This window comes from Triturus cristatus, chromosome 4_1, assembly GCF_964204655.1.
Source record: "Triturus cristatus chromosome 4_1, aTriCri1.1, whole genome shotgun sequence".
Taxonomy (NCBI): Eukaryota; Metazoa; Chordata; class Amphibia; order Caudata; family Salamandridae; genus Triturus; species Triturus cristatus.
In genome coordinates this window covers 893064048-893088966 of record NC_140585.1, presented here as the reverse complement: position 1 = coordinate 893088966, position 24919 = coordinate 893064048, and the positions used below count along the sequence as shown (strand labels likewise).

Sequence of the window (24919 nt, the reverse complement as noted above, 5' to 3'; positions counted from 1 at the left end):
AGAATGTTAGTCGAGGTCTTAGTCGTTGCCCGAGTTCCCCACCATAGTCTGCCTCTACAATGTCCTTGCTGGCCTGGATACAGTTATATTTGTCTAGCTCTCACCTTTCACTAACCCCCTCTACCCAACCATTCATGAAATCGATAACCTTTTCCCCACAGATCTCACACTTGGTGGGTGGATGTGGTTAACCCGTTGCGTGCTCATGACGAGCTCAGCTCGTCATGAGTCACAGTGGAGCTCTGCTCATGACGAGCTGAGCTCGTCATAACTGCCGCGGCCCGCCCACGTGCGATTAATTCCCCGCCTGTGCGGGAGAATTAATCAGTGGGCGGGGTCATGAGCACAGCTCCACTGTGAGTCATGACGAGCTGAGCTCGTCACGAGCACAGCGGCGCCACGGCCCCCCCCCACACCGCAGGGGAATTAACCCCGCAGGGAAGGGGTTAGCTACACCAATTTTTACTTGCAGATTTTCCCATGCCACCCCTCCTACGTCCAACCCTGGAAAAAAGGGGACATCTTAGTGCAGAAAATAAATTACAGTGGTTGTGCAAGGATAGATAGTTTGCACTTTTTTATCAGAATCTATGCCCCATGGAGTCTACAGAAGTAATGACCGGAATGTTGGACTGATGTTATGCAGGGAGTGCATGGTTCCATTCGATCCCCCACGAAGACCCGGGTCTCTTCCCGGTTGTCAATGAGTTTGTGCGGACATTGAAATGCACCAGGGTCTGTTGATATGTAAAACCTTATTGCTTGCATGTTAGCTGCTGAATGTCATTTGGTCGGGGCGTGTAACCATATCCCCTAGAGCTATTTCGTGGCTCATGATTGTTTGCTGCAAAGGAAACCAATAAAATCTGTTTTAAAAAAAAGAAATGGAGTCTACAGAAGTAACATTATCCTGAGCCCTGAAACTTGAAGGTTGTATTATTCTTACTTTAGTAAATACATCTACACTGTTTTTTTTTGTAACATTATTTTATTGGAATTTTTCATATTTTTCATATTTGCACATTTAAAAGTGTAATCATAGCATCCTATTGTACTCTCCGTTACATCACAGAGTGGTGTCCGGTTTGTATAATCCAGTCTTCCGGCCCAATTTTTTTCCCCTGGCACCAAATCTAACCTATAGGTGTCACCACTTCTGTGTCATCAGCGATCTTATCATGCCATGTCGTGCGCCAAACCTCTATATGGTCTTACGTCCTATGACATACATATTAAGATGAACGTATCCGTGCTTATTTGATGGTACTATTTACTCTAAATGGGAGCCTCAATGGGGGATTTTCTCCAATCATGCCTTTATATCGGAATTTGATAAAAAAGAGAAACATATGAAAATTAATCCCCAAGCTCAAACTTTTAACCAAAACCCATAAATGGTGTATTGATGCCCAGCAGGATTGAAATGTGTCTAAGTCATGGTGCTGGAAAAACTGGGCAGGAAAAAGGGGGGGGGTGCGAGGAAAGGGAAAGGAGAAGGGGGGCAAAAGAGAGGCTGGGGAAAGAAGCAGCCGACAGCGGGACCGTGTTGGTTCGCAGCTCCCTGCTAGTTTGGAAACGAGGTTGACTATTAGGCTTCTCCAAGTGTTTCGCACTTGTGTTTCCTCCCTCATGGCCCAGCCCCATGACCTCTATCCTGGGAGATCACTGTGGGTATTGCATGATCCTGTCCCCTTTTCGTAAGGGAGGAGAGGGGGAGTGGGGTCCCCATATCGACGGCTCACCAACGTCCAGTCGTTATTAGTCACTTAAAACATATAAGCAACAACTTCTCTCAGAATTCTCCCTCGGAACTCTGGTTTCAAAATAAAAGGGGGAATCTGATTAGGTTGAGAAAATCTCCCTCAGCTTTATCTGCAAAGGTCAGGGTATCCCAAGATATTGGAGTAGACGCCTGACTCACTTATCGTGACATGCTTCATCATCGGCGCTTATCCACACCCGGGGAAGATGATACTACCCGGGCGGACTCAACCATAGATGGAATGGGAGTTCTTAGAGAAAGCAATACCGGACATGCAGGGATACAGAAGAGTGATGTTATGTTTATTTGGAGGGCACCAGGGGTATATACAAAAACTTGTACCAGAAGGTAGCGGCCCTCTTTGTCAAGGAGTGTACGTTAGGGCTCAAATGGGGTTCCCACCCTCACCCATATCCGTTCCCCTCTAGCAAATGGCAAAAAGAAGGTGGCAAATACCTGCCCTCTCCATCGTCTGCGCAATGCATCTATTTCGCTGTGTATGGAATGTATTTCTTGCAGCCTGGCTATCTGCACTACGCGCCTGCGTAGGTATCTATGAAAATTGTGTCGTTTGTTCGCCGATCCCGGCCAGCCGATGTTCCATGTCATGCACCTTAAAGTAGTATGTGGTTGTGTCATTCCCAATTGGGCATTATGGGTCACCTCCCCCATCCCTGCCCTCCCCTCCCTGCCCCCCCACACCCCCTTCGAAAACAGGCACTTATGAATGTAAAACAAGTAATTGGAACATAAAACTTATAACTACCCCTAAATGTAACTCCCAGTCCCAAGAGCAGTTTAGCAACTGCCAACCGCCCAGAATGCAAATTAACCATCTCAAAAAATTGGAAGACCCGACCCGGTCTTGAGTCAGCCCTCCAATAGTGGGGTGCTTCGGTCCTGAAGTAGACTAACTCTTCCTGAACGTGTCTGGTCAAGCTCATTTCTATCTACAGGCTCCTATGCCTTGGATGCTACCAGATTATCTGGATGTATGACTTAACAACGCGAGTCATTACAACGCGTGCAGTTACATCGCACGACTGCGATGTTACTACGCTATGCCATTACAACGCAAGTCTTTACATCGACTTGCGCTAGATGGCGTGCTAACATTAGAAAAGCGTAATTTACTATTCCAACTCCAGTCCACTTAACAGTAGGGAAGGTGTTGAGATAGTAAACGACACTATTTGTAATGTTAGCACGCCATCTAGCGTAAGTCGATGTAAAGACTTGCGTTGTAATGGCATCGCGTGGTTACATCGCGTTCGTTGTAACGACCGCGATGTAACAGCATCGCGTTGTACTGAATGCGATGTAAACGATGTTTCCCGATTATCTTACTGGGAAAGCAGGCACCACCACTCTGCATTATCGGTACCTTAAATGAGATCATCTGGTGTCCCAGGAGTAACGTCCGGCATCTGGATACTTTCTGCTTATGAGGTCTCTGATTTGGATATTTCAATTCCTCTTACTAAGGGGTAGCCGTAGCCGGCCTCTGTGATGCTCTCAGATCCCTTCATAATTGTTGCCAAAGCTTGGAGGGCAGCTGCTCTTTCCTGTTTAGTTTATGAGGGGCTGTTTTTTTTCACAGGGCTTCTCCTGGCTCATTTCCTGGGTCTCCTCCTCTTCTTCCCCCTGTCTTGGGCCCTGTTGGGTCTCCTGATGGATGAACCCCTGCCTTATAGGCTTCGATTCAGTTCCAAGCTGCTGCCAGGTCTTCATAAAAATCAGTCTTGCCATCTAGCATAATTCGCAGCCTAGCAGGGATCATCATGGAGTATTGCAGGCCTTCTTCTTTTAGCACTCTCTTGACTTCAAGGAAGGAAAATCTCTTTTTCTGTACCTCCACCATGTATTCTTGGAATAGGGAGACCCTGCTGTTATTGATTGTGAAGGGGCCTGTGGTGTTGGCTTTGTGGAGTAAAATGTTCCTGTCTTTGTAATGTAGGAGCCTTGCCATCACCGGGTGTGGAGGGCACCCAGGAGCCAGCGGTCTGGCCGATACTCTGTGTGTCTGTTGAAGCGTATAGAATGGAGTGAGACCCTCTGGTACAACAGCAGTCTTGAGACAGTTTTCCAGCTATGCTACCATGTCCGTGGTGTCCACTCCCTCTGGCAGCCCAACTACATGAATGTTATTGCACCTGTTTCTCCCTTCGGCATCCTCCGTTCTACGTCCCAGCACACACACGCTGTCTGTAAGTTCAACCACCTGGCAGGAGGTCATTGCTTGTACAGGGCAAGGTCCGCAAAGGTTGCCTCTGCAACCTGGAACTTCTCTGCTTATTTATGATACCCTGCTCTGAGTAGCCAAAACCACACAGACAATGTACTGATGTCTTGGTGTAGTTTGGCTTTGGTATCTTCAATGGCTTCTAGTATTTTAGTTAATTGCTGTTGCACTGGGTTTGCGGGGGTTTCCGACCCATGCCGGTGCTTTGCTGGGGTTTCTCCCAAATCTACCATATTCTCTGCGGGCCTGGCTCTAGTTTTGCACATGCTCACTGTGAGTACTGTCCGACTGAGTCGTGGGGTGTCTTCTGCCTCAAACCCTTATGTGGGCAGTAAGGGTATATAATTGGGTGAAACAGTGAGTTCCCAGGGGGAAGGCTTGGATGTTCAACTGGAAGGTTAATGAGTTCCTCACCTGAAACCCACTAGGTCACAAAGACCCCCTCAGGGCAGCTGTGATGCTTGTTCTAATGGTTTTGCTGTGACTGCCCACTGTTCTTGTTGCCTTCTAGGGGAGGTGTCCCTCAAACGATATGCGTGCACCACTGCCAAGTCAATCCTCTCTACGTGGGGTGTGGCTGTAACGTACCCCTTTTCAGTCCCACTTCTTTTACTTAACATAGCTCCGGATGTGGCTGTTATCCCCCAGTGCAGTTTCTCATCTCCAGTCTCCAGTGCTCAGGGCTGAAAATATGCTTTAGAGGTGCTGCTCACACCCCTCCCCTGTGGATGCAACTCACAGCTGAAGTGCTAGACTTTGCCAGAATCTTGAGCCTCATTCATCTCCCGGGGCCGCTGACTTGTGATCCTACGGGGTACCTCGCCTACTCCGCCTAGGGAAATGCAATATTTTGCCAGGCTTTTGAACATGGGACTTGTCCCTGGGTCTTATCGGTCTGACTGCTGCCGCAGCCCTACTGCCTCACAACTGGTTGTAACCCGCCGGGCTTCACCTTCATCATGCGCTAGAGTCCACCTCAGCTCTGTTTCGAGCCTTCTCCTTGCCTGGGTTCTGCTTTGGCACTCTCTGCTCCATCTACGTCTCACGTCCCAGGTTGCTGCCAGAGTATTCCCAGCTTCTGTTTCTCTCGGGCAGGTTACAGGCCTAAAAATTTACTGCGCCATCATGGCTGATGCCGGGCCCCTTTCGGCTCCATTCCCCACTGTGGTATGACCAAAGTCTCAATGTCTGTTTATCTGTGCTGCTGCTTCAATTGAGTCGTCTTGGGACCGCAATAACCAAGGCACAGGCTGGATTACGCAGGATTAGTGTAGGGCTGGCACGGAGCTGCAGGCTCACGCGTCTGACATTTTCGGCTGTTAAGCCACTCTGTTGATAGCTGTTTTATCATAATGGTCTCTGTCTTGGATTTTCCCCTCGCTATATGTTTTTTTTAGTCTAGTTGCATATGATGTACAATGAGAATCCCTTGGCTGGTTCGCCAGCATCATTCAGAATAAGAAGAACCTTGTTTTACCTGTGATGTCTTCCCTGTTAGTAGTGGGTCACCCACCATCAGCATAAGAAGGCCCTTTGGGAAACCCTTGCATTAGGGTATTGGGCTGACGCGGGGGCAGTAGTAGCAGATATCACCTTTGCTACTTAGGTCAGAAAAGAGGATCTATGGATGGGAAGAAGGAATTATTGTTTTGGCATTATATTGTCAGATCCCATTAAAGTTGCAGAGGGTAGGCAAGGGCTCTAAGTATACAACTATTACTGATGGGTGGTGGGTACTGATCAGCCTGATCAAGCCTTCTTAAAATGTTCTGCTGGTTTTCTTCCAGTCGGTGCTGGCCTTCCTTGACTTCCTTCAGGCCTTTGATCAGCTGCTGAAGGACGGCATCTGTGGTTGGAGGGCTGCTTAAGACCTCCGTTTCCTGTGGCCGCGGCGATGTCGTGGCCGCAATCGACGCGCTCTGGCTCTATTCTTCTTCCAGCCCAGCTGACGGTAGCCACTTTCACCACGATCCCCCTTCTGGGACTCTGTGTCAGAGGTATCTAAATGATCCAAGGAAAGAAGAAAAGAAAATGAATTGTATTACTCGACACAAACAATTGTTTATATAATCAGACAGTAACAATGTTGATCCTCTAGGTCCCACTGGAATTTCTTTTTTGTGAATTCATCACAGGGCTTTCTTTTTCCCATACATAATTAACATAGTGCAATATATGACATGAATTAATCCATGACCATCGCCTGCCATAATCAAAATTTGATTTTTCTTTCTAAAATAGATGAAAGGTTTAAATTAGCATAATGTGGGGACATTTTCTCTACCCACTCAATGTGTTATTTAAAGATCACTGAACTGCAAATTATAAATACATTTTGCCTCTGAAAAGTAAGGTATATTAAATGTATGCTACACAATTTATTTGACTATATTTATATAAATTGCCCAAAGATAATTGAGCCACCTGTTAGAGCAACATTTGTTTTTTGGGACAACTACTGGTATGTCATAAATTCCAGTAGCCCTGCGTTGATCCTACTGCCTTCTAAGTCCTGCCCTAAGTCTAGACTGGGTTCCACACTACGCCCTCCTTCCCCAATGTAATTAAATGTACAAAAAAAATTTATTCCTGGGCTATGGAGCAAAAAGTGGTGAAGTAAGTTCTAACAAAATGTCAGGGCTTTGGCTAGGTTTAGGTTTGGCTAGAGGTAGATGCATTTGTATTACTATATTAGATCAGGAAGTGATCAGTTGAGGGGGAGGTTTTTTTTTTACAATTCTTTGTAGCCATTCTAAATCAGCACAGAATTCAAGTTTAGGCACCCTATAACCTAAAAGGGATGGGGTTATTTTAGGTTGATTTAAAAACGTGTTGCCTATTGATGACAGGCACACGTAGAGTTAAAAAACCAGTAGAAAAAACATGCAGTGATGTAGCCTGTGCCCTAATGCAAGCAAGGAATAAGTCCCACCTTAACCCTTTGTTAGGTAGCAAATTCAGAGGGCAACTCACAGACCCAGCCCTGTTGCCACTACACCTGTTGATCATTTGATTGCTACGGCCCTGAACACATGTACAAAATCAGTAAATAATATATTTGCCTTTGTTCGGATACATTTCAATACATTAACTTGTCCTCAGAATGAGATACCACACTGTGGCTATCATAATTCACATCACACAGTACAATCAAACATGCCTTGCCCCGTATTATAAATAGATCTTTATTAACACCAATTGTTTGTAAATCGTGTGATATGAGATACAGCATTTTAATGTACATTTCATTAATTTTTCAATAGAAGAAGAACTTTGGCCACTTGTCCTGGCCTATATGGCGACGTGCTGCTTTTCCTTTGCATGCAGTTATTTTGCATTATTAAGGATTGTACTACTGAAACAAATGTTAGTCTGCCCTTAGTGAGAAATGTCCTTAGTGATTCCATCCTTTGCCAAGTACTGATTTTAATGTGAACTGCCTGGGAGAGAATTGTGTAGTGCGAGAGCTACCCCTAAAGAGATCTATCCTTAAGGAGAACTGCCCTCAGTGATAAATACTACCCTTAAAGAGATGTGTCACTGGGGAGACATGACTTTAGGGAGGCATGACCTTAGTAAGCGCAGGTGTTGGAGGAAATGTCCTTAGTTTCATTTTACTGCAAGACAAAGACAAACAAGTTCCTGTTTCTCCTGCTGGGGTTCTCCTAGACATGTTGAGGCATAAGAAAAGTGGAAGGAGTTATCTTAGCTACTGACCCAATTGTGAAAGTGTTCAACACCGAAGGTGTTCCTGCTTGAGCGATCCTCACTTTGAACCCCAATAGTAGAAAATGAAAACAGTCCATCCATCTCTCCTAATTTGTAACACGATGCAGAGTGATTACAGAGCAGATCTAAACTAGAGATGCCTCCTTAACCTACTCCTGTGCCAGGAATGCATGGACGAAGGTATATGTGTTTTCAGGTTCTTAACCAGAGAACGTACACAGCAATGTCTTGTTACATAACATTTGTAGCTAGATTTAGGACTTCTGCTCCCAGTTGTGTAGTTGAATATATGTGGAAATATATTAGTGCAGCATTTTGTCCACTCAAATATTTTCAGCCATCTAGATATATTTATATATCATAAAATGTGTGCATTGTAACAAGGCAGCACTTGAGATCATACTGATCTGAGTGGTGTAAAGGTCTGCAGTAGAACTGAGCAGCTATGATTGGGACAAAACAATGACTGCACATTGTACAAAATTTAAATACCACATATATTCATTTGCATGTAAATTGCATACATTTGCATACTTAGGCACGTGGAGATAAATGATTTGCCCAGAGTGGTACATTATTTGATCAATTGTCTAAGCCAAGCGTACAACCCAGGTTTCGAGTTTACATGGTCAAGAACTCCGCTACTAAATCAGATCTCATCCCATTCAGGCAACTTACCCAGAAATCGGGACATGTAATCATAAGATCCCGACTTCTAAATGATATGTGAATCCATTTGAAGAAAATCCTAATTCTGAATGGTTCCACCAGTCTTTCACCCTCACTGCGACAGTGCCCAGCAGTGAGTCTCAACGTTTCTAACAATGTAAGTGAGCGTCTAAGTGGGTGTCTTTCTTTCACTTGTACTGTAATGCTACTGTAAGTGTCGGTCGTAACGTACTTGTACAGTACATCGCCCTTACATCAGTATGCAAGGGCACCGAAGGGTATGCAGTGCATTAAGGGCACTGTAGCGTTTCTAAAGCTATTATCTGCATGCTTGCGCGGTCGCGCTAAAGAATCACAGGAGCCGGTACTTTATACTTTACACGCGGCTCCCGACTGCCGCGCCGAGGCCACGCCTATTTATTTATACCCGCTAGCGTCTGACGTCACGCGTCAGCGCTAGCGCACCCCGGCAGCGCGGAAGGCTAGAACGCCTCGCGCGCGCCAGACATTACACTCCTTCCAACCTTTATAAAACATTAAATCAAAACACAAAAATCAAAACCAACGATGAGTCTGTTACCAGTCTGCCAGCCCTTTCAGGTTACACCATATAGTCCGCCAACTGGGACGACGGTGCCGGGTTCTTCCGCAGGCTGTAGCGGGATTGGCCGCCTCTGGGTATGGCCACCTCGGGGGTTCTGCGCCTTGGGGTGTTATGCTCCTCCCGGGACGGGGAGCAGCCGGGCAGTTTACCCCCAGGTGTGGCTGGGATAGACTGGGAGTCACAATCTTCACTCAGACCGTCCTCCCCCTCCTGGTCTCCGCTCAGCTGGTCGGGGCCGGGTCCCTCTGGTTCGGCCCCGGCACGTGAAGGTGTCCCTGGATGGACTTTTTTGAAGAAGGACACATCTCGAGTGACCGTTTCAGCTCCTCTTTGGGCGGTCACCATCGTGCCTGTCCGGCGGGTGACGATCCACGGTTGTGGTTCGAAAGGAAGTCTGAACTTGCTGCTTGGGTAGCGGTCCTTCACATACACTTGATCCTGCCATTGTATCGTGGACTCCTTAGCTCCCCTTCGTCGGCTGGCTTGGTCATTCGAGCGCGTCCGATTGGCTAGAGTCTTTTCATTAGTGGCTTGTGCCGGAATCCAAGTCGGGTAGTGAGGGATCGTGTCACTCACTATTCTCCCCATGGTGGCTGTTCCTGGTGCTGCCTCTGTTGTGACATGGGGGATCATCCGGTATTCCCTCAGGAAACTGTAGATCGCCCTCTCTAGTGGAGATTCGTCAGCCATGGCTATGCGTATGGTTTTGTTGAGTGTCCTCATAAACCTCTCCACCTCTCCATTGGCTTGGGGCCACCGTGGTGTCACTTTGCGGTGATGGATCCCCTAGCTCTTGAGATATTCTGCAAACTCCTGCCCCTGGAAGGGGGGTCCATTGTCAGTCTTGACCACCCCGAATATACCATGAGTGGCGATGGTTTTCTCAAACTTCGCTATTACTTCAGTGGCTGTCTGGCTCCCCACGATTTCGACCTCTGGGTATTTGGTGAAATCATCAATGATGACTAACGCGTACCGTCCATCCGGGAGATGTCCGAAGTCGGCGCTCACGCATTCCCACGGCCTCAGGGGGTTTTCTGCGGTCGCCACCGGGTGAGGGCAATCCGGTTGTCCTGCCGCTTGGCACCACGTGCAGGTTCTCACCGCCTGCTCAACCATCGCATCCATGCCAGGGAACCATACTTTGGCTCGGAGCCTGCCCTTCGTTTTCACCATTCCATGATGCCCCCTATGGGCGAGGTCTACCGCCTGTTGGGCGAGGCTGGCCGGCATGACCAGTCTCGGGCCACGCAGAAGACATCCTTGGGCGTCGACGGACAGTTCGCCCTTCACTCTCAAGATGGATTCCAGTGTCAGCTTGGTTTGGGGAGTCCTCCGACTTAGCGACTCTTGGATTGTTCTCCAATCCCCCGACCTGACGGCCTCCGCCGCTGCTCTCAAGCATTCATCACCTCTCGACGCTTCTATGATTGCGGCCAGGCTCATCGGGAGGGGTCGTGACCGCTCTGTCACCTACCAGACGTACTCCTCTGTATCCTCTGCCTCTTCCTTTTCTTCCATTGTGGCTTTCCGCGGGTGCCTGGACAGATAATCCGCCGGGTTCGTGGCCCCCGGTTTGTACTCCACCCTGTAGTCGTACCCTTGTAGTTGGAGTATCCACTTTTCGATCCGGGGTGGCGGCTTCGAGGCTGACCCTTGGAATAGAGGTATGAGGGGCTTGTGATCGGTTGTCACCGTGAAGTGATGGCCGTACACATATACATGAAAGTGCCTGCAGGCCCAGTGGATGGCAATGGCTTCTCGCTCGATTTGCGAGTAACGCTGCTCAGTCTCGGTCAGGGACCTGCTGGCGTAGGCGATGGGGGCCCACTCTCCGTTGCTCTGGAGTTGAGTCAATACCGCTCCCAGACCAAAAGGGTTTGCATCCACCGCCACATTGGTGGGCTTCGCCGGGTCGAAGTACGAGAGAGTAGTGTCCGCCGAGAGGGCCGCCTTCGTTGCTTGGAACGCTTGCTCCTGTTCCGGGCCCCACTGCCACGTGGTCGACGACTTGGTCAGCTCCCTGAGGGGTTTGGTGAGGTTGGAGAGATCCAGAATGAAGCGGCCGCAGAAGTTGACCATGCCCAGGAAACTCCTGGCCTCCGAGATGTTTGTCGGGGCTGGGGCTTCTTGGACATCCTTCACCTTGTCTGGGTCTGGGGCCACTCCTTGGTCCGAGAAGGTGTATCCGGAGAAGCTGATCTTGTTCCGCAGGAATTGACACTTCTCTCGGTGCAGGGTCAGGCCTGACTCCTGAATCCTTTTGAGGACCCCTCTCAGCCGCTGGTGGTGTTCCTCTATGGTTGACGCGTATATCAGCAGGTCGTCGCTCACATTAAGCACGCCGGGGAGCCCGCTGAGGACTTCTCTGATGGTATTTTGGAATACCTCGGCGGCACTCGAGATGCCGAAGTTGAGATGCCGATAACATCTAAGGCCCACATGTGTGGAGAACGTGGTAATGTACCTCGAGTCCGGGTGAAGTGGCAGCTGGTGATAGCCTGATTGTAGGTCCATCTTCGAAAACCACCTGTCCCCGTTCAGCTCTCCCAGGATGTTATCAATGGTGGGCGTCAGGTGTCGTTCCCTCTTTACTGCGGCGTTGGGGAGGCGCATGTCCACACAGATGTGGACTTGTCCTGGCTGTTTCGGCTTCCTGGCGATGACGATCGGGTATACCCACGGGGTTGGCCCGCTGACCTTTTCAATGATGCCTTGTCTCTCCAGGGCCTCTAGCTCCTCCTCGACCTTTTGCCTCAGATGGAACGCTATTCGCCTGTGCCTCAGCGCAACTGGTTGGACCGACGGGTCGATGTGTAAGGACACTTCCTTTCCTTTCAGGCACCCGATGCCTTTGAAAACTTCTCCGAACTCTTCCATGATGGTATCCAGTTCTTCCTCTAGGACTGCCATGGCAAACGAGATCAGTCCCAGCTCTTCGGCCGATTGCCCGCTCAGCAGCATCCCGCTGCCCTCTTCTGTGACATAAACGGTGGTGCTGATCCTCCTCTCTCCATGTTGTAGCTCTGTCTTGAAGCACCCGATGAGAGGGATGGGTGTCTTCTGGCCGTATGCGAACACCCGGATCTTCGCCTCTCGCAGCGGAGGCTTGGTGCGCAGTTGGTGGTAGACATTGGAGGCCATTAGCTCAATGGATGCCCCAGTGTCAATTGTCGCCTTTACCTCCTGTTGTTGGACCAAGATGCGACATTTTGGAAGTCTGCACTTCTTCTTTTGTGACTGGTTGATCGCAAACACATAATGGACTGGGTACTCTTCGGTGTCATCGTCCATGTCTTCGCTGTCCGCCTCTTCCTGCACCGCATGGGCCGACTCTTTCTTGACTCTGGTGGACCGGCACACCGCCGCAAAATGGTTCATCCACCCGCAGGCGCTGCACTTTTTCCCTCTCGCAGGACAGTCTTGCATGCGGTGGGGCTGGCCGCCACAGTATCCGCATTCTTTCTTCTTCGTCTCCGGTTGTCTTTTCCCTCCGGCTGGTCTCCCTTTGGGCAGTACCACGTTCACCGCTTCCGCCACTTGCACTTGTTCCGTCTTCATGGGACGATGTAGGGCTGCTTCCATGTGCGAGGCCCTCGCCTGCGAGAGCTCCTTCGACCGTCCGAGGGTGAGGATGTCCACGAGGGGCTTTCCTTCTTCCTGGAGGACCGTGACCCGGAGCTTGGACGAGTAGCACCCTTGTATGATCTGCCCTCGGATCTCCTCTTGCTCATCGCGGAACCCACACGTGCTGGCTAACTCCTTTAGTCTGCCGTGGAACGCATCAAGGGACTCGTCCGCCTCCTGTTTGACTTGACGAAACATGAATCTTTCATAGTCTCTATTCGCCATGGGTTCGAAATGGGCGTTGAGAGCGTTTAGCAGCGTGTGGTACATTTTCGGCGTTGCCTCCACAAGAGTTTTGTAGATGCGGTGGATGTCTTTGCCTCCTAGGTGGAGTAGCAGTGCCCTGTGCCTTTCCCTCGAGATGCCTGCCCCTTCGTAATAAATTTGTAGGCGGTCTGTCCAATCCCTCCAGCGCGGGGCGAGGGGCGACGGGGCACCATCAACGACAAACGGCTCAATGGCGGGAATCGACGCCATCTTGGCACGTGCGCAGCACGCGGTGGAAGCCGGCTACCTCTCCTCTTCGTCGAAGCCGATAGGTGTGCACCCCCTTGTGGGCGTCGCACGTGGTCCTCCACCGTGCCTCTACACCATCCAGCGGGCGCGCATACCTCCAGAAGTCATCATCGGGACCCTCAGGGTGCTCAGGGGCTTGGGCGATTCCACCAGGCTTGGGCCTGCTCTGGGGAAGGGTGCGGCCGTCATCAGGCTCCTCGTGGCATCAGGCCTGTCACCACCAGGCGAGACAGACCCCTCACAGGCTGCAGGATGGAGCTCCAGGGCTCTCACAGTGTCTCCACAGGCTGCAGGATGGGCCTTCAGGGCTCTTTCAGTGTCTCCCACCGGAACCACCAGCATGCACAGCCGGGTCACCATGAGGAGGGGACACCAACCACAGGCCCAGGACACATGTGTGGCCGATGTACCACACAGTGGGGCATATAGACAGCAAAGCAGGGCTCAATACACCCTTCGTCGCCAGTGTAGCGTTTTCTAAAGCTATTATCTGCATGATTGCGCGGTCGCGCTAAAGAATCACAGGAGCCGGTACTTTATACTTTACACGCAGCTCCAGACTGCCGCGCCGAGGCCACGCCTATTTATTTATACCCGCTAGCGTCTGACGTCACGCGTCAGCGCTAGCGCACCCCGGCAGCGCGGAAGGCCAGAGAGCCTCGCGCGCGCCGGACATTACAGGCACCGAGGGGTATTGCTTCGCACATTGTGGCGCCAACTCTGCCCCCTGACGAAATTCCGCCGAATTTTAGCGGAATTCCGAGGAATGAAACTCAACCAATTACGCCCACACCTGCGGTCTAGTTTAGCACGTGTGATTTTACCATTTCGCTGACATCTGTTACAAGTCATTAAGAGTTTATAAACATTATTTTTTTGCACAGCCATTTGACTCTCAATCAAAACGAGGCACAGAGAAGTAAAGTGATGTGCGGAGGATCATGCACTTTATACAAGGGGAAAATCCGGGTTCTGAATAGGTTTCCTGACTACACATTGGGCAATTTAGCCTCTGAATGATTCTCTATGCACCAAAAACCAATGTTTTGTGTTCACTGTATACATATTGCTGCTAGAGACAGAATCTAGCCTTTACTGATGTCAAATATAGGCTCACAATTAATTGGTTCCGGAAGTATACATTCTGCTCTAACATTTCTATAATGAGTAGTTGAAACACTTTGTATACCTTTTCCAGTTGGCCTCTTTTTGATGAGGGCGTATATCACAGCTGCCAGAACCAGAGCAACGGGTATCGACAGTAACACATAGTGGTTTCTTCTCTTTCCCTCGTCAGAGTCGTATGTTTCTTCCTCTGTAAAAACAATAAAATATTAATTACAAAGACTCTCGTCTCGGATGGCAGTCTTTCCCATGTAACTCGTGAAAACACAAACACTGTCCTTCACCTGCTCTTTGCTTGTAGCACGTCAGTCAGCTTTCCTTTCTGCATCACAGACAATTCAGGAAACCGTTTATTTCAACCACTGTCATCATTCGCAATTTTCATACATTTCTATGCATGTGCAGAACCCCAAACCGGCGGATTTCACTCTGGCGGGAATTCTGTTGGTTTTGGGTTTGGTTAAACGTATTAAATAGTTACTTTTTTTTTTTTGCACACGGCAATTATATATATTGAGACTCCCTTTACCCCCTTCACCGCCTTAAAAATATGTAGCATTTGTGGCACTTTAAAACTCTGCATTGCATAACAATTCCAACATTTCACCATCCAAACTAAGTCAAGTGCACAAATTGGAAGTGGAAATGCAACCAGACTATTTAATATTATTACTAACCACGTTGTGGAACTATCCACGCTGTTACGACTTTGTGGATTTCACACATCGCTAATGGTCACACACTTGGGAACACTCATGCTCTCACCGTTAACGACAGAAGGTTTATCATAAAAGTCGGATTTTCCTAGCTATAAATTCCTCCAAGCTTGAATTTCTAAATTACAGTTTGGAAATTTTGACCATAAACGCAGTTTGTACTTACAAGCCAAATGTAGATTTTCCTAGTTGCTATGATGGAAAGTCTTAATTTTATTAAAGTCACGGAGGCGAGTATTATGCTTTCTTATCTTGCATTTATTAGACAGCAGCCAAGATAAGTGAGAAAAAACTACAGTTCCCAGGGGCCCAGGTAAACAAACTGGCCAATGGGGACGCATAAAAAACGAGACCTAAGGACCAATCACAAGATGACTGCCAATAAAACGTCACATCTGACTGCGTAGCTTCCTCTTTTCGCTGACGAGCAGATCAGATAAAGTCAGAAAACAGTGGAACAATCGCCAAAACTATGGAGAACGCCAAAGTCCATGAACAAGCTTCTTGAACTAAATCCGTCCAGGTGAGACCAACCGCAGGCTTCGCCGACGTTGACTCCGAACAGGAAGGAGAGATGCTCCGACAGGGGGAAAACCACATCCGCTGTTTAACTGGACCATCACGTCGATGCAGGAGGCAAGGCCGGATTCGCTGAAGGGAGGGAGAACACATGTTAGTGGTGTAGAGGCGGGATAATACTCGCCTCCGTGTCTTTCATAAAATTAAGACTTTCCGTTATAGCAACTAGGAAAATCTACATTTTATGTCAAGACCGGAGGCTCCTATTATGCTTGTTCAAAGCATATTAACTACCAAAGAAGCCACAGTATCAATAGATATGCAATAAAACATACGAAATACATTGTCATTAATCCAGTCAGCTGATCTCAGAATGTCCTCTAGACGGGAGCCTGCCCAAAAGGCCTTAGGGGCCATGGCTCCCCTGGTGGAATGAGCTCCGAAAACGGAGACATCAATGCCTACAAGGGACATAACCCAACGAACCCAACGCGCAAGAGTAGCAGAGGAGACAGGAAGATATAGTTTACGGAAAGATATGATGAACTGGGAATGGGAGAGCGTTCTGGGATCAGCAGTCCTTTGTTCATATATTTTTAAACATTGACCTAAACATAGTTTGGGATGCAAGGGAAAATAAGGGGAAAACACAGAATTCAAATTTGTTTTGGTTCGTCTATGAATCTGAAACACAACACCTGTAGGAGAAAATTGACGACTTGAAATATCCAAAGCTTTGACATCAGAAACGCGTTTAATGGAAACAAGGCACAACAGCATGGTAAGTTTAGCAGACAACATTTTTAGAGAAAGGGAAGCATTATCTGGCCAGTCAGAGAACAACTTGAGAACTACAGAAACATCCCATAAACTGGAATACTTAGCCAACGGCAGATGAAAGGGTGAGCGCCTACTGGCTTACCGTCGATGGGAGAATGGTTGAGGGAAATGGCCGACCTGTACAAGTTAACTGTTCTATAGGACTTGCCCGCACTGGTTTCGGAGGCCAGAAAATTGACCATAAAATTCAAAGGGGCTGAAAGGGGATCGATATGCCTTTCCACACACCAGCTTGCCCAAAGAGACCAAGCGGATTTATACGCTTTAGAGGTCCAAGGGGCCCAGGCTTTGCTGATGAAGAGAGAAGCTTCTTGCGAAATGAGGATGTCAGAAGGGGCAGGCCGGACACCTTCCAGGCAGACAAAACCAGGGAATTGTTCAGGATGAGGCTGTGTGGAAGACCCAGGGGATTCAGGTGCAAGTCCTCGCGCGCCGGGAGAAGAACTGGAAAGTCTTCCGCCATTTCTAACAGGGACGGGAATCAAATCTGAGATTGCCAAAACGGGACCACCAAGACTAGGGAAGTCGATTGGTGCCGCACCTGTGAAAGAACCCTGTTGATCATGAGGAAAGGAGGAAAAGCGTAATTGAGGTGGAGAGACCAGTCTTGAAGAAAAGCATCCGCTAAGGCAGGAGGATCTGGGCGCCAACTGAAGAAGCGGGGTAACAGAGTTGAGACGGGAAGCGAAAAGATCTATATAAAAAGGACCCCATTTGTGAGAGAGGGATAGGAAGACGGATGGCAACAGCTTCCAATCGCTGGAATCTCGAAGATATCGAGAGTGCCAATCTGCCACCAAATTGAGATCTCCCGGAAGATACTCCGCCGTCAAAGAAAGCTGGTTTGACAGGCAGTACTCCCATAGGCTCTTGGCAATTCTGCCAGGGGTTTGGATTTGGTACCGTCGAGATGGTTGATGTAGCGGACCGCAGAAACATTGTCCATGCAAATGAGGATGGAACACCGAACTCTGTTCTTTGAAAGGCTTTGGATCGCAAAGGAACCTGCAAGCATCTCTAAACAATTGATGTGCAATTTTGACTCCTCGCGAGACCATGTACCGCCAGTCGATATTTGACCACAGCGGGCACCCCAACCCGACAGGCTTGTATCTGATTCTAATACAAGATCTGGGGCCTAAGCGCAGATAGTGCGTCTGTTCCAAGCATCTAAATGGTCGATCCACCATTGAAGTTCTTCGCGTGATTCTTGATCCAAGACGATAAGGCCGGCGTAAGCCAAGCCCTGACGTAGATGTCTGATCTTTAGTCGTTGAAGAGCCCGATAATGTAGAGGGCCTGGAAAGATGGCTTGAATGGAAGCTGAAAGTAGACAATTCTCGCAAGCGATCTCAGAGAGATGAGGGAGGACTGAAGGACAGAAGAAATCTCTGCCTTGATCGTTGAAACTTTTGACTGCGGAAGAAGAAGAGAGGCAGCAGCTGAGTCTACTAGAAAACCCAAGAACTCGATGTTCTGTGACGGAATAAGCATCGATTTTTCAAGATTGAGTAGGAAACCCAGATCCAGAAGTAGGGATTGGGTGGTGCGAAGTTGGGAGAGAAGAAGTTGCTTGTCTGAGTTCATGATTAAGATGTCGTCCAAATAAATAATCAGTCTGATCCCGAGGGAATGCAGAAAAGCCACCACAGGCTTTAAAAGTTTTGTAAAGCACCAGGGTGCTGAGGAGAGGCCGAATGGTAGAGAGGTGAAGCGGTAGGTCCCGTCCGACCACTGGAACTGGAGAAATTTGGTATGAGAAGGGCGAATGGGAACCGTGAGATAAGCGTCTTGTAAGTCCAATCGAACCATCCAATCGTTTGGACGAAGGGTCTCCCTTAAATGTAGGATAGTCTCCATTTTGAAGTGGCGGTACACCACAAACTGGTTGAACCATTTGAGGTTGATCACTGGACGCAGCTTTTTGTTCTTTTTCTGAACAAGAAAGATGGAGCTTAGGAAACTTGAAGGATCGAAAGGAGCGATTTGGATTGCTTGTTTTTGGAGAAGGATGCGGATCTCCGACGCGATCAGAGAACACGTGTCTTGTGAGAAAACCATGGGAGGAGGGAACGTAGTTTGGAAAGGCGGCGAATAAAGCTCTATAAGATAGCCTTGAACAGTATTTAGTACCCAAGGATCTGCGCTGATTGTTTGCCATTTTGAAAAAAACTGTTTTAAGCGGCCTCCCACAGGGGGAGGGGGCGAGAGACCTACCTTGTTGGTTGAAGTTGTTGTTGCGATAGTTCTTCTGGCCTCGACCACGGAATCCCCTGCCCTGTTGAGGGTAGAATTGAGGCTTATCTTCTTGGGCGGAAGAGGAGGAGGAGCCCCTGGAGCCTTGGTTGTGGAAGGAACGGCCGGAAGAGCGACCCCTGCCTCTGCCGGCCCGTCCAAAAACCCGGGGCGAAAACACCTTCTTTATGGATTGCTGCGCCTTGTCAAGAGACGCGAACGTGGACACAAACCTGCTGAGGTCCTTAACCAGAGATTCTCCGAAGAGAAGACCATTAGCTTTATTGCCCGGATCCTGGGGAGCTAAGTTGGCCAATTTGGGATCTAACTTGATAAGGAGGCCTTTACGGCGTTCATGTGTGATGGCGGCATTGGCATTTCCAAGTAGGCAAAAGGCGCGCTGGACCCACAAGGAGACATCCTCAGCAGACAAGTCGGAGCCTTCTAAGCGAGCAGCCTCGGCCATATCGCAGATGCGCGCCAAAGGACCCACAACATCAAGGAGTTTATCCTGGCACGTGGTCCAGGCTTTGTCCACCTCTTTACGAGGATCCTTACCAAACTTGGAGAAAAAAGTAAGTAAAGGTTGGTCGATAGAAGGGACCATGGTAACATTTTCAGGCAAGGAAGGCTTGGGACATTCTGATTTCAACCTCGACCTGACCGAGGTATCTAGAGGGAGGCGCAGTCTGGCCGAAATGTATTCCCCCACATGAAAGGCAGGTGACTATTCTGTTGAGTTGGGATGACGTATAGATGACGGGTCAAACATCGGGACCCCCTCAGAGTCGACAACTGGCTCAAAGGCAAAGGAATCTGACTTAGATTTTTTTAAGGGAGGGGAGGGAGGGTCAGAAACACCGAAAAGATCAAAAAGATCATCTGCGTCGGCCATGTCGTCGTCAGTGTCCAAAATGGTGGAAATAACCAATTTCTTGGGTACCTCTGCATGTTTAGACTTATGTTTCCGTTTGCCGTCTGTACCTAAAGTCCCCTCCATAGAAGGAGGCCTGGGAGGCATTTTGTCCTCAATCAAACGCGAGGAAACCTCGCCAGTCAAAGATGACGCAGATTTTGAAGTAAGTAAAGTAGCAGAGGAAACCACCTTTTTTGATCTGCTATCCCCCGCAGACTGGACCAATGCTTTGGACAAAAGACTTAGCATGGAATTCTCCATGCCCTTAGACATGTGCCTCATGGAAGCCTCCACAGCATTCTCCACAGAAGCATTAATAAATGTATTCAAATCGTGCTTGAAGGCTTCGCCTTCCTCAGTGGTATGAGCGCGCTCTGGAGAGCTGTCTGAATTCATTTTGCAGAGCTAGGAAAATTAGAGGCAACAAGGGGTTAACTGGCAAACAGGAGGGAGGGACTTGGGGAAAAAACCTCCCAGGGGCGTGACTAAGCCTTCGAGCGTTACCGGCTGAGAAGGCAGACACAAGGGAAGGAGCGGAAGCGCTGGGAAGAGAAGCGCTGACACGTTAATAACGAATAACCATTTAGCAGATGCGAGGGAAGGAGCGGAAGCGCTGGGCAGAGAAGCGCAGACAGGGAAAGAATGCTAACTGTCTACACGAGTGAGGAAACACCGTTGCAGGTAAGCGTGAGCGCTCTGAACTCAGAGCGCGCAACGGTCGAAACCACAGAAGCGGAACCCGCAAGGGGGGGAAACGAAGCAAGTCCGCGTCGTGAAGGACAAAACACTGCTCAGGAGCGCGAGAGCGCTGTACACAACACAAGAATGTAGAATAGCCTCTATACATAAGTAATAATGCAATTTATAACAACAAGCAAAATGGGAGCAAAGATAAGTCACTTATCTGACTGCGAGCAGCAAGAAAAGAGGAAGCTACGCAGTCAGACACAGTCAGATGTGACGTTTTATTGGCAGTCATCTTGTGATTGGTCCTTAGGTCTCGTTTTTTCTGCGTCCCCATTGGCCAGTTTGTTTACCTGGGCCCCTGGGAACTGTAGTTTTTTCTCACTTATCTTGGCTGCTGTCTAATAAATGCAAGATAAGAAAGCATAATAGGAGCCTCCGGTCTTGACATAAAATTTATGAAAACGCAATGTGTTTCAAATCAGATCTAACAACCATACAACTCGCTACCAGAGGCTGGCATAATAAGGGGAATTATCTTTATTTCTCTTCGTTAATTCCTCCATGCAGGTGGCATACTGAAGCACACTGGCAAAGAGTGAAAAGCCTCAATGCATAGTTTTTGTGAAGGAAGTTAACCCTTCCTGTGCACAAACAATTCTGACCGTAACGCAGACACCCTTGCGACCCTTTCAACACTTTGGGGCAGATTTACTAAAATCTCACGTAATGTAGTGCAGCAGACAAAGCTGCGCTGCGCTGTGTTGCATGACAAGAAGAGAGCAGGAGCATGCCATATTTACAGAAATATGGCACTCTCCTCCCCTCTACCTAGCGCAGGCACTGAAATTAGCTGCGGTGCACCATGCACACACCTGTGCACCATAGTGCAAGGGTGTCTGTGTGAGTCTAGCATATCTTTTCTGCTGGAAGGATAGGCAAAATACTACACTCAGGCTAACTGTAAACATTTTCCCAGGTTGTATGTGTGCTGTACAGTGCAGCATACATACTATGGGCCCGATTGCGATGTCGTCCAGAAGGCCTCCATATCGGATTTGGTTTTCTCAGATCCGATTCATAGCCTTTGTTTACGACCGAATCGTACACAGGTCCGGACGACCAAGTATGATGCGAAGATTGCATAGGCACCGACCAAATCATATCCGTGTCCCAAACCTGTACTTACAACTCGAAGCAAGACGAAACGGCTGTCAGAAGCGTACTTCGGGGGGCCATACCAGGCCCCCCTTCACCCGGGGCTCTTCGAATCTGTCACGGGATGTGCCCATGGGTCCCCCTGATCCAGGCATGCACAGTGTGGCGGGCACCATGGGGTACCAGCCACAGGGTGTACACTTTTACCCACCCACTCCTTTTCTGCTATGGGAGCCTGTGTACGCATCTGTACACAAGCTCACATAGAGTTCAATGGGAGTACGATCGAACCAAGTCTGTAAGCATATCGCAGCATCATACTTGCCCGTTTCGACTACTGGAGCACGCCTCGCTCAGATCTGCGTCGTATGGAGGGCTTTCCTAGCGAGATCAGAATTGGGCCCAAAGTCGGAAAAGGAACGAGAAATTAAAGCATTTTTCCTTCATAGCGCGTATTTGAAATGGGCGCTATTTTCTCACACTAAACCCTGCCTTCTTTTTTAAGTAAATAGAGTTTAGCATCAGAAACGCTGGGTGTTGCACGGGAATGCCCATGCACCACCCATGGTACGTCCCCTTGGCGCTAAGTAATGCCAAGGAGCGCTATGTGCTGCTTTGCACTATTTTTGAGTGTTTTCCAGTGCTAAAATTGGTAAAAAAGGATTTAGCATCATTTGGCAAAACTTTTGTGATGCAAAAATAGCGTTAAATCTTAGTAAATAGACCCCCATTTGTGGTTTAGGTCACTTTTGTGACGCAAACCAGAAACAAAATGTTGGTAAATCTGGGTCCAAATGTTTAGACTTGCCCACACCAATACAAGCCCCCCCGACACCATCGCTCTAATCACTTTCCTGCACATCCCCTTCGACTAACACATTCTAAAGCACAGACCTGTTCCTTAATCTTCCACACCCACTCATGTCAGATTCTCTACTGCTCACAGACCCAGGATGGTGTAGTCTACCGATAGGCATAACAACCAGAGATGACAACTTTCGAACTGGGGAACCAGGTTCGAGTCTCGGATTCGGCTCAATATCCTGTGATTCTGGGCAACTCACTTAATATCCCCATGCCTACTAAAAAATAATGTATCCTTGTGTAATGTAACTGGTGCTCATAAAAAAGCAATCAAATACCTTTGGTCGAGTTCGCGCTATAGAAAAATGCAAAAAAAAAAAATGATTTCAGTTTCTAGCACCTAAACCTTCCACCAACCTAGAATTTCACCCAGGATTCCCACTACCCACTTGTCCTATCCAGCATCTCTGCCTCAAAAAAAAACTTTGGTCTGCAAACCAGGTGCTTAAAACATCAACGTTCTCTCCTAGATTCTAACACATCTTGCATGCAGCTCAGATCAGTACCTGCCTATGACAAATAGCTTCCCACCTCTGCAGAGATGGCAATCAGTATCTGCCTGTTTCTCTCAAATGGACGTTCCAGGTATCTATGCAATGTAAGATCATTTTCTCGTACGGAAAGTACTGAAAGCCTTATTCTTCTCTCCATGCATCCTCTCACATGACCACCAGCTGGCCTTCAGTGACATTGGCATAAGAAACGGTATTAAGACAGAATATCGAGATGGAAATGTCGACTTACACAAATATTGAGTTGGAAATATCGTGACACAGAAATATTTACAGCAAGAATATCGTGGTCAAGAACATCACATTTTTTACATTGATATTCTGTCAGTGAACCCTTCTGTGGTCTTCAAGCTTAGAATAAAGGGAGATGCAGAAAGCTTTAAACAATATTTTTCACATTCATCTTGCCACTAAACTGAATCCACTTGTGTGAAAGCCTGGTTTATCAAACCCTCTCTCGTATAAAGCAGAAGGTGTTCACTGCAGGTTGTTCATTTCTTGTATATGACATATCATCTCCTCAACACCCTCCAAACAAATGGCTACATTAGAGTACACTTACCATGCACGCGAAGTACAACGTCCTGAGGCGTGTCGCCATCCCTGTCATACAGTATGTAGTGGCAGGTGTAACTCCCAGCATCAGACACTCGCACATCTTTCAATAACAGAGACGCGTTCCCTTCCTGAAACTCCTCGGGGAATAGCTGTGTCCGCCCTCTGAACTCCTCTTCCTGGTACCCAGGCTGGTCTCTTCCATGAAAGAAGCTGTGCACAACTGCGTCATTTTCTGAGCGCTGCCAGGTGATAACCAGGTATTCCAATGTGAAGTTTCCGTTGTAGGCCCCTTGGCAAGGCAGCAGCACGTCTTCGTGTACATTTGATCTTATCACTGAATTGCGGTGGCCTAGAAAAACAAAAAACCTTTTAAATAAAATAGAGCCAAATCAGATTCCCATTCGATGTAAGCACCTCCTTCTAATTTACAGTACATTACAGCTGCCTGCGAAGGGGAAGGAACATCATCACGAGACTTAACTACAGAGATCGTAAATGATGTCAAGGCAGGAGTCAAAGAGTAGTGTTTTAAGGCTCTTTCTGAAAACAGCTTGAGTCAGGCTGCTTTTCAGACCAAAAGGGAGAGCATTCCACAACTATGAGGCCAGGAAAACAAATGATCTACCTACAGGGGCGTAGCTAGGGGGGGGCGGTGGGGGCGGTCCGCCCCAGGCGGCACTATTTTTGGGTATTTTTGGGGCGGCACTTCGGGGACGTGGACTACAGCTGTAATGTCGCGATAACTGGCGTGACACGTAACGGTGTGGACGTCAGTCTACGCGTACGTGTCCAAGGCAATAAATATGACGTCATCAGTGCACGTAGGCAGAACGGCCACGGCACGAGAGACGGAGCAAACACATACACGTGTCCCGAGTGGTTATTGCTACGCGTGGGGCCCAGGGTGCTAGGTAGCGCACCGCGATAGTCCTCACACACACGACACCACAAAGTGGCGACGAGGGTGGGCGTGCCCTCGCTGTTGCCCCGCGTCCCGTTGGTGTGGCGGCCGGTGAGCATCCATCGCTCGCGGTGCTCGTGCCCCTGCGGTGACGCGCCCCTGGTGCCTCGGTGCGTCCTCCTGACCCGGGGTGAAGAGGAGAGAGAGCGCGGACGCGCGGGAGCGCTCCTGCCTGTCGGCGAGGTCGCGGGGGGTCGACTACCGCCTCAGCACCTTCAGCGCTGCTGTCCACGTGCGCCCTGCCTCGCCTGGCGGCCCGTGGCGCGCGGAGTGGTTCTGCAGCCCCCTGCCTGCCAGCTGACACCAACGCCTGGAACTGCGCGGCTGTTGGGAGCGCGCGGAGTGGTTCTGCAGCCCCCTGCCTGCCAGCTGACACCAACGCCTGGAACTGCGCGGCTGTTGGGAGCGCCGGAACAGGTGCGGAGACCTTATCTTCAGCTCCTCTGTGCCAGTAAGTGGGGGCGCCTGACCCGGATCGTGTGCTGCCTGGGGAGAGGTCACGAGGGACCTCTCTAACAAGTCCTGACGCCCTGAAGGCCCTTACAGTCCTGCCACATCCAGGGGAACACCGGGGGAAAGGTCACGCCCTGCCTGGTAGGAAGGCCCCGCTACCCACGTGGGTGAGGAAAGAACAGATATCCAGAGCCATCATAGCCAAGGGTAGAAGGAGGTCTCGCCTGGC

The 24919-nt window shown here is 48.9% G+C and overlaps 1 protein-coding gene across 4 annotated transcripts in view; it reads right to left on the bottom strand.

Annotated features, from left to right (window-relative positions):
- Positions 1–968: 968 nt before the first annotated feature.
- Positions 969–24919, bottom strand: part of LOC146855746 (myelin-oligodendrocyte glycoprotein-like) — a 342350-nt gene continuing 318399 nt past the window's right edge. For all 4 annotated transcript variants that reach the window (XM_085653665.1, XM_085653663.1, XM_085653666.1 and 1 more), the window contains 3 exons: positions 23281–23625; positions 14339–14464; positions 969–6005 (listed from right to left, as the gene is read on the bottom strand). In XM_085653665.1, coding sequence (XP_085509791.1) covers positions 5869–6005; positions 14339–14464; positions 23281–23625 — 608 coding nt within the window. In that variant the 3' untranslated portion in view covers positions 969–5868. The remainder of the gene's footprint in view (positions 6006–14338; positions 14465–23280; positions 23626–24919) is intronic.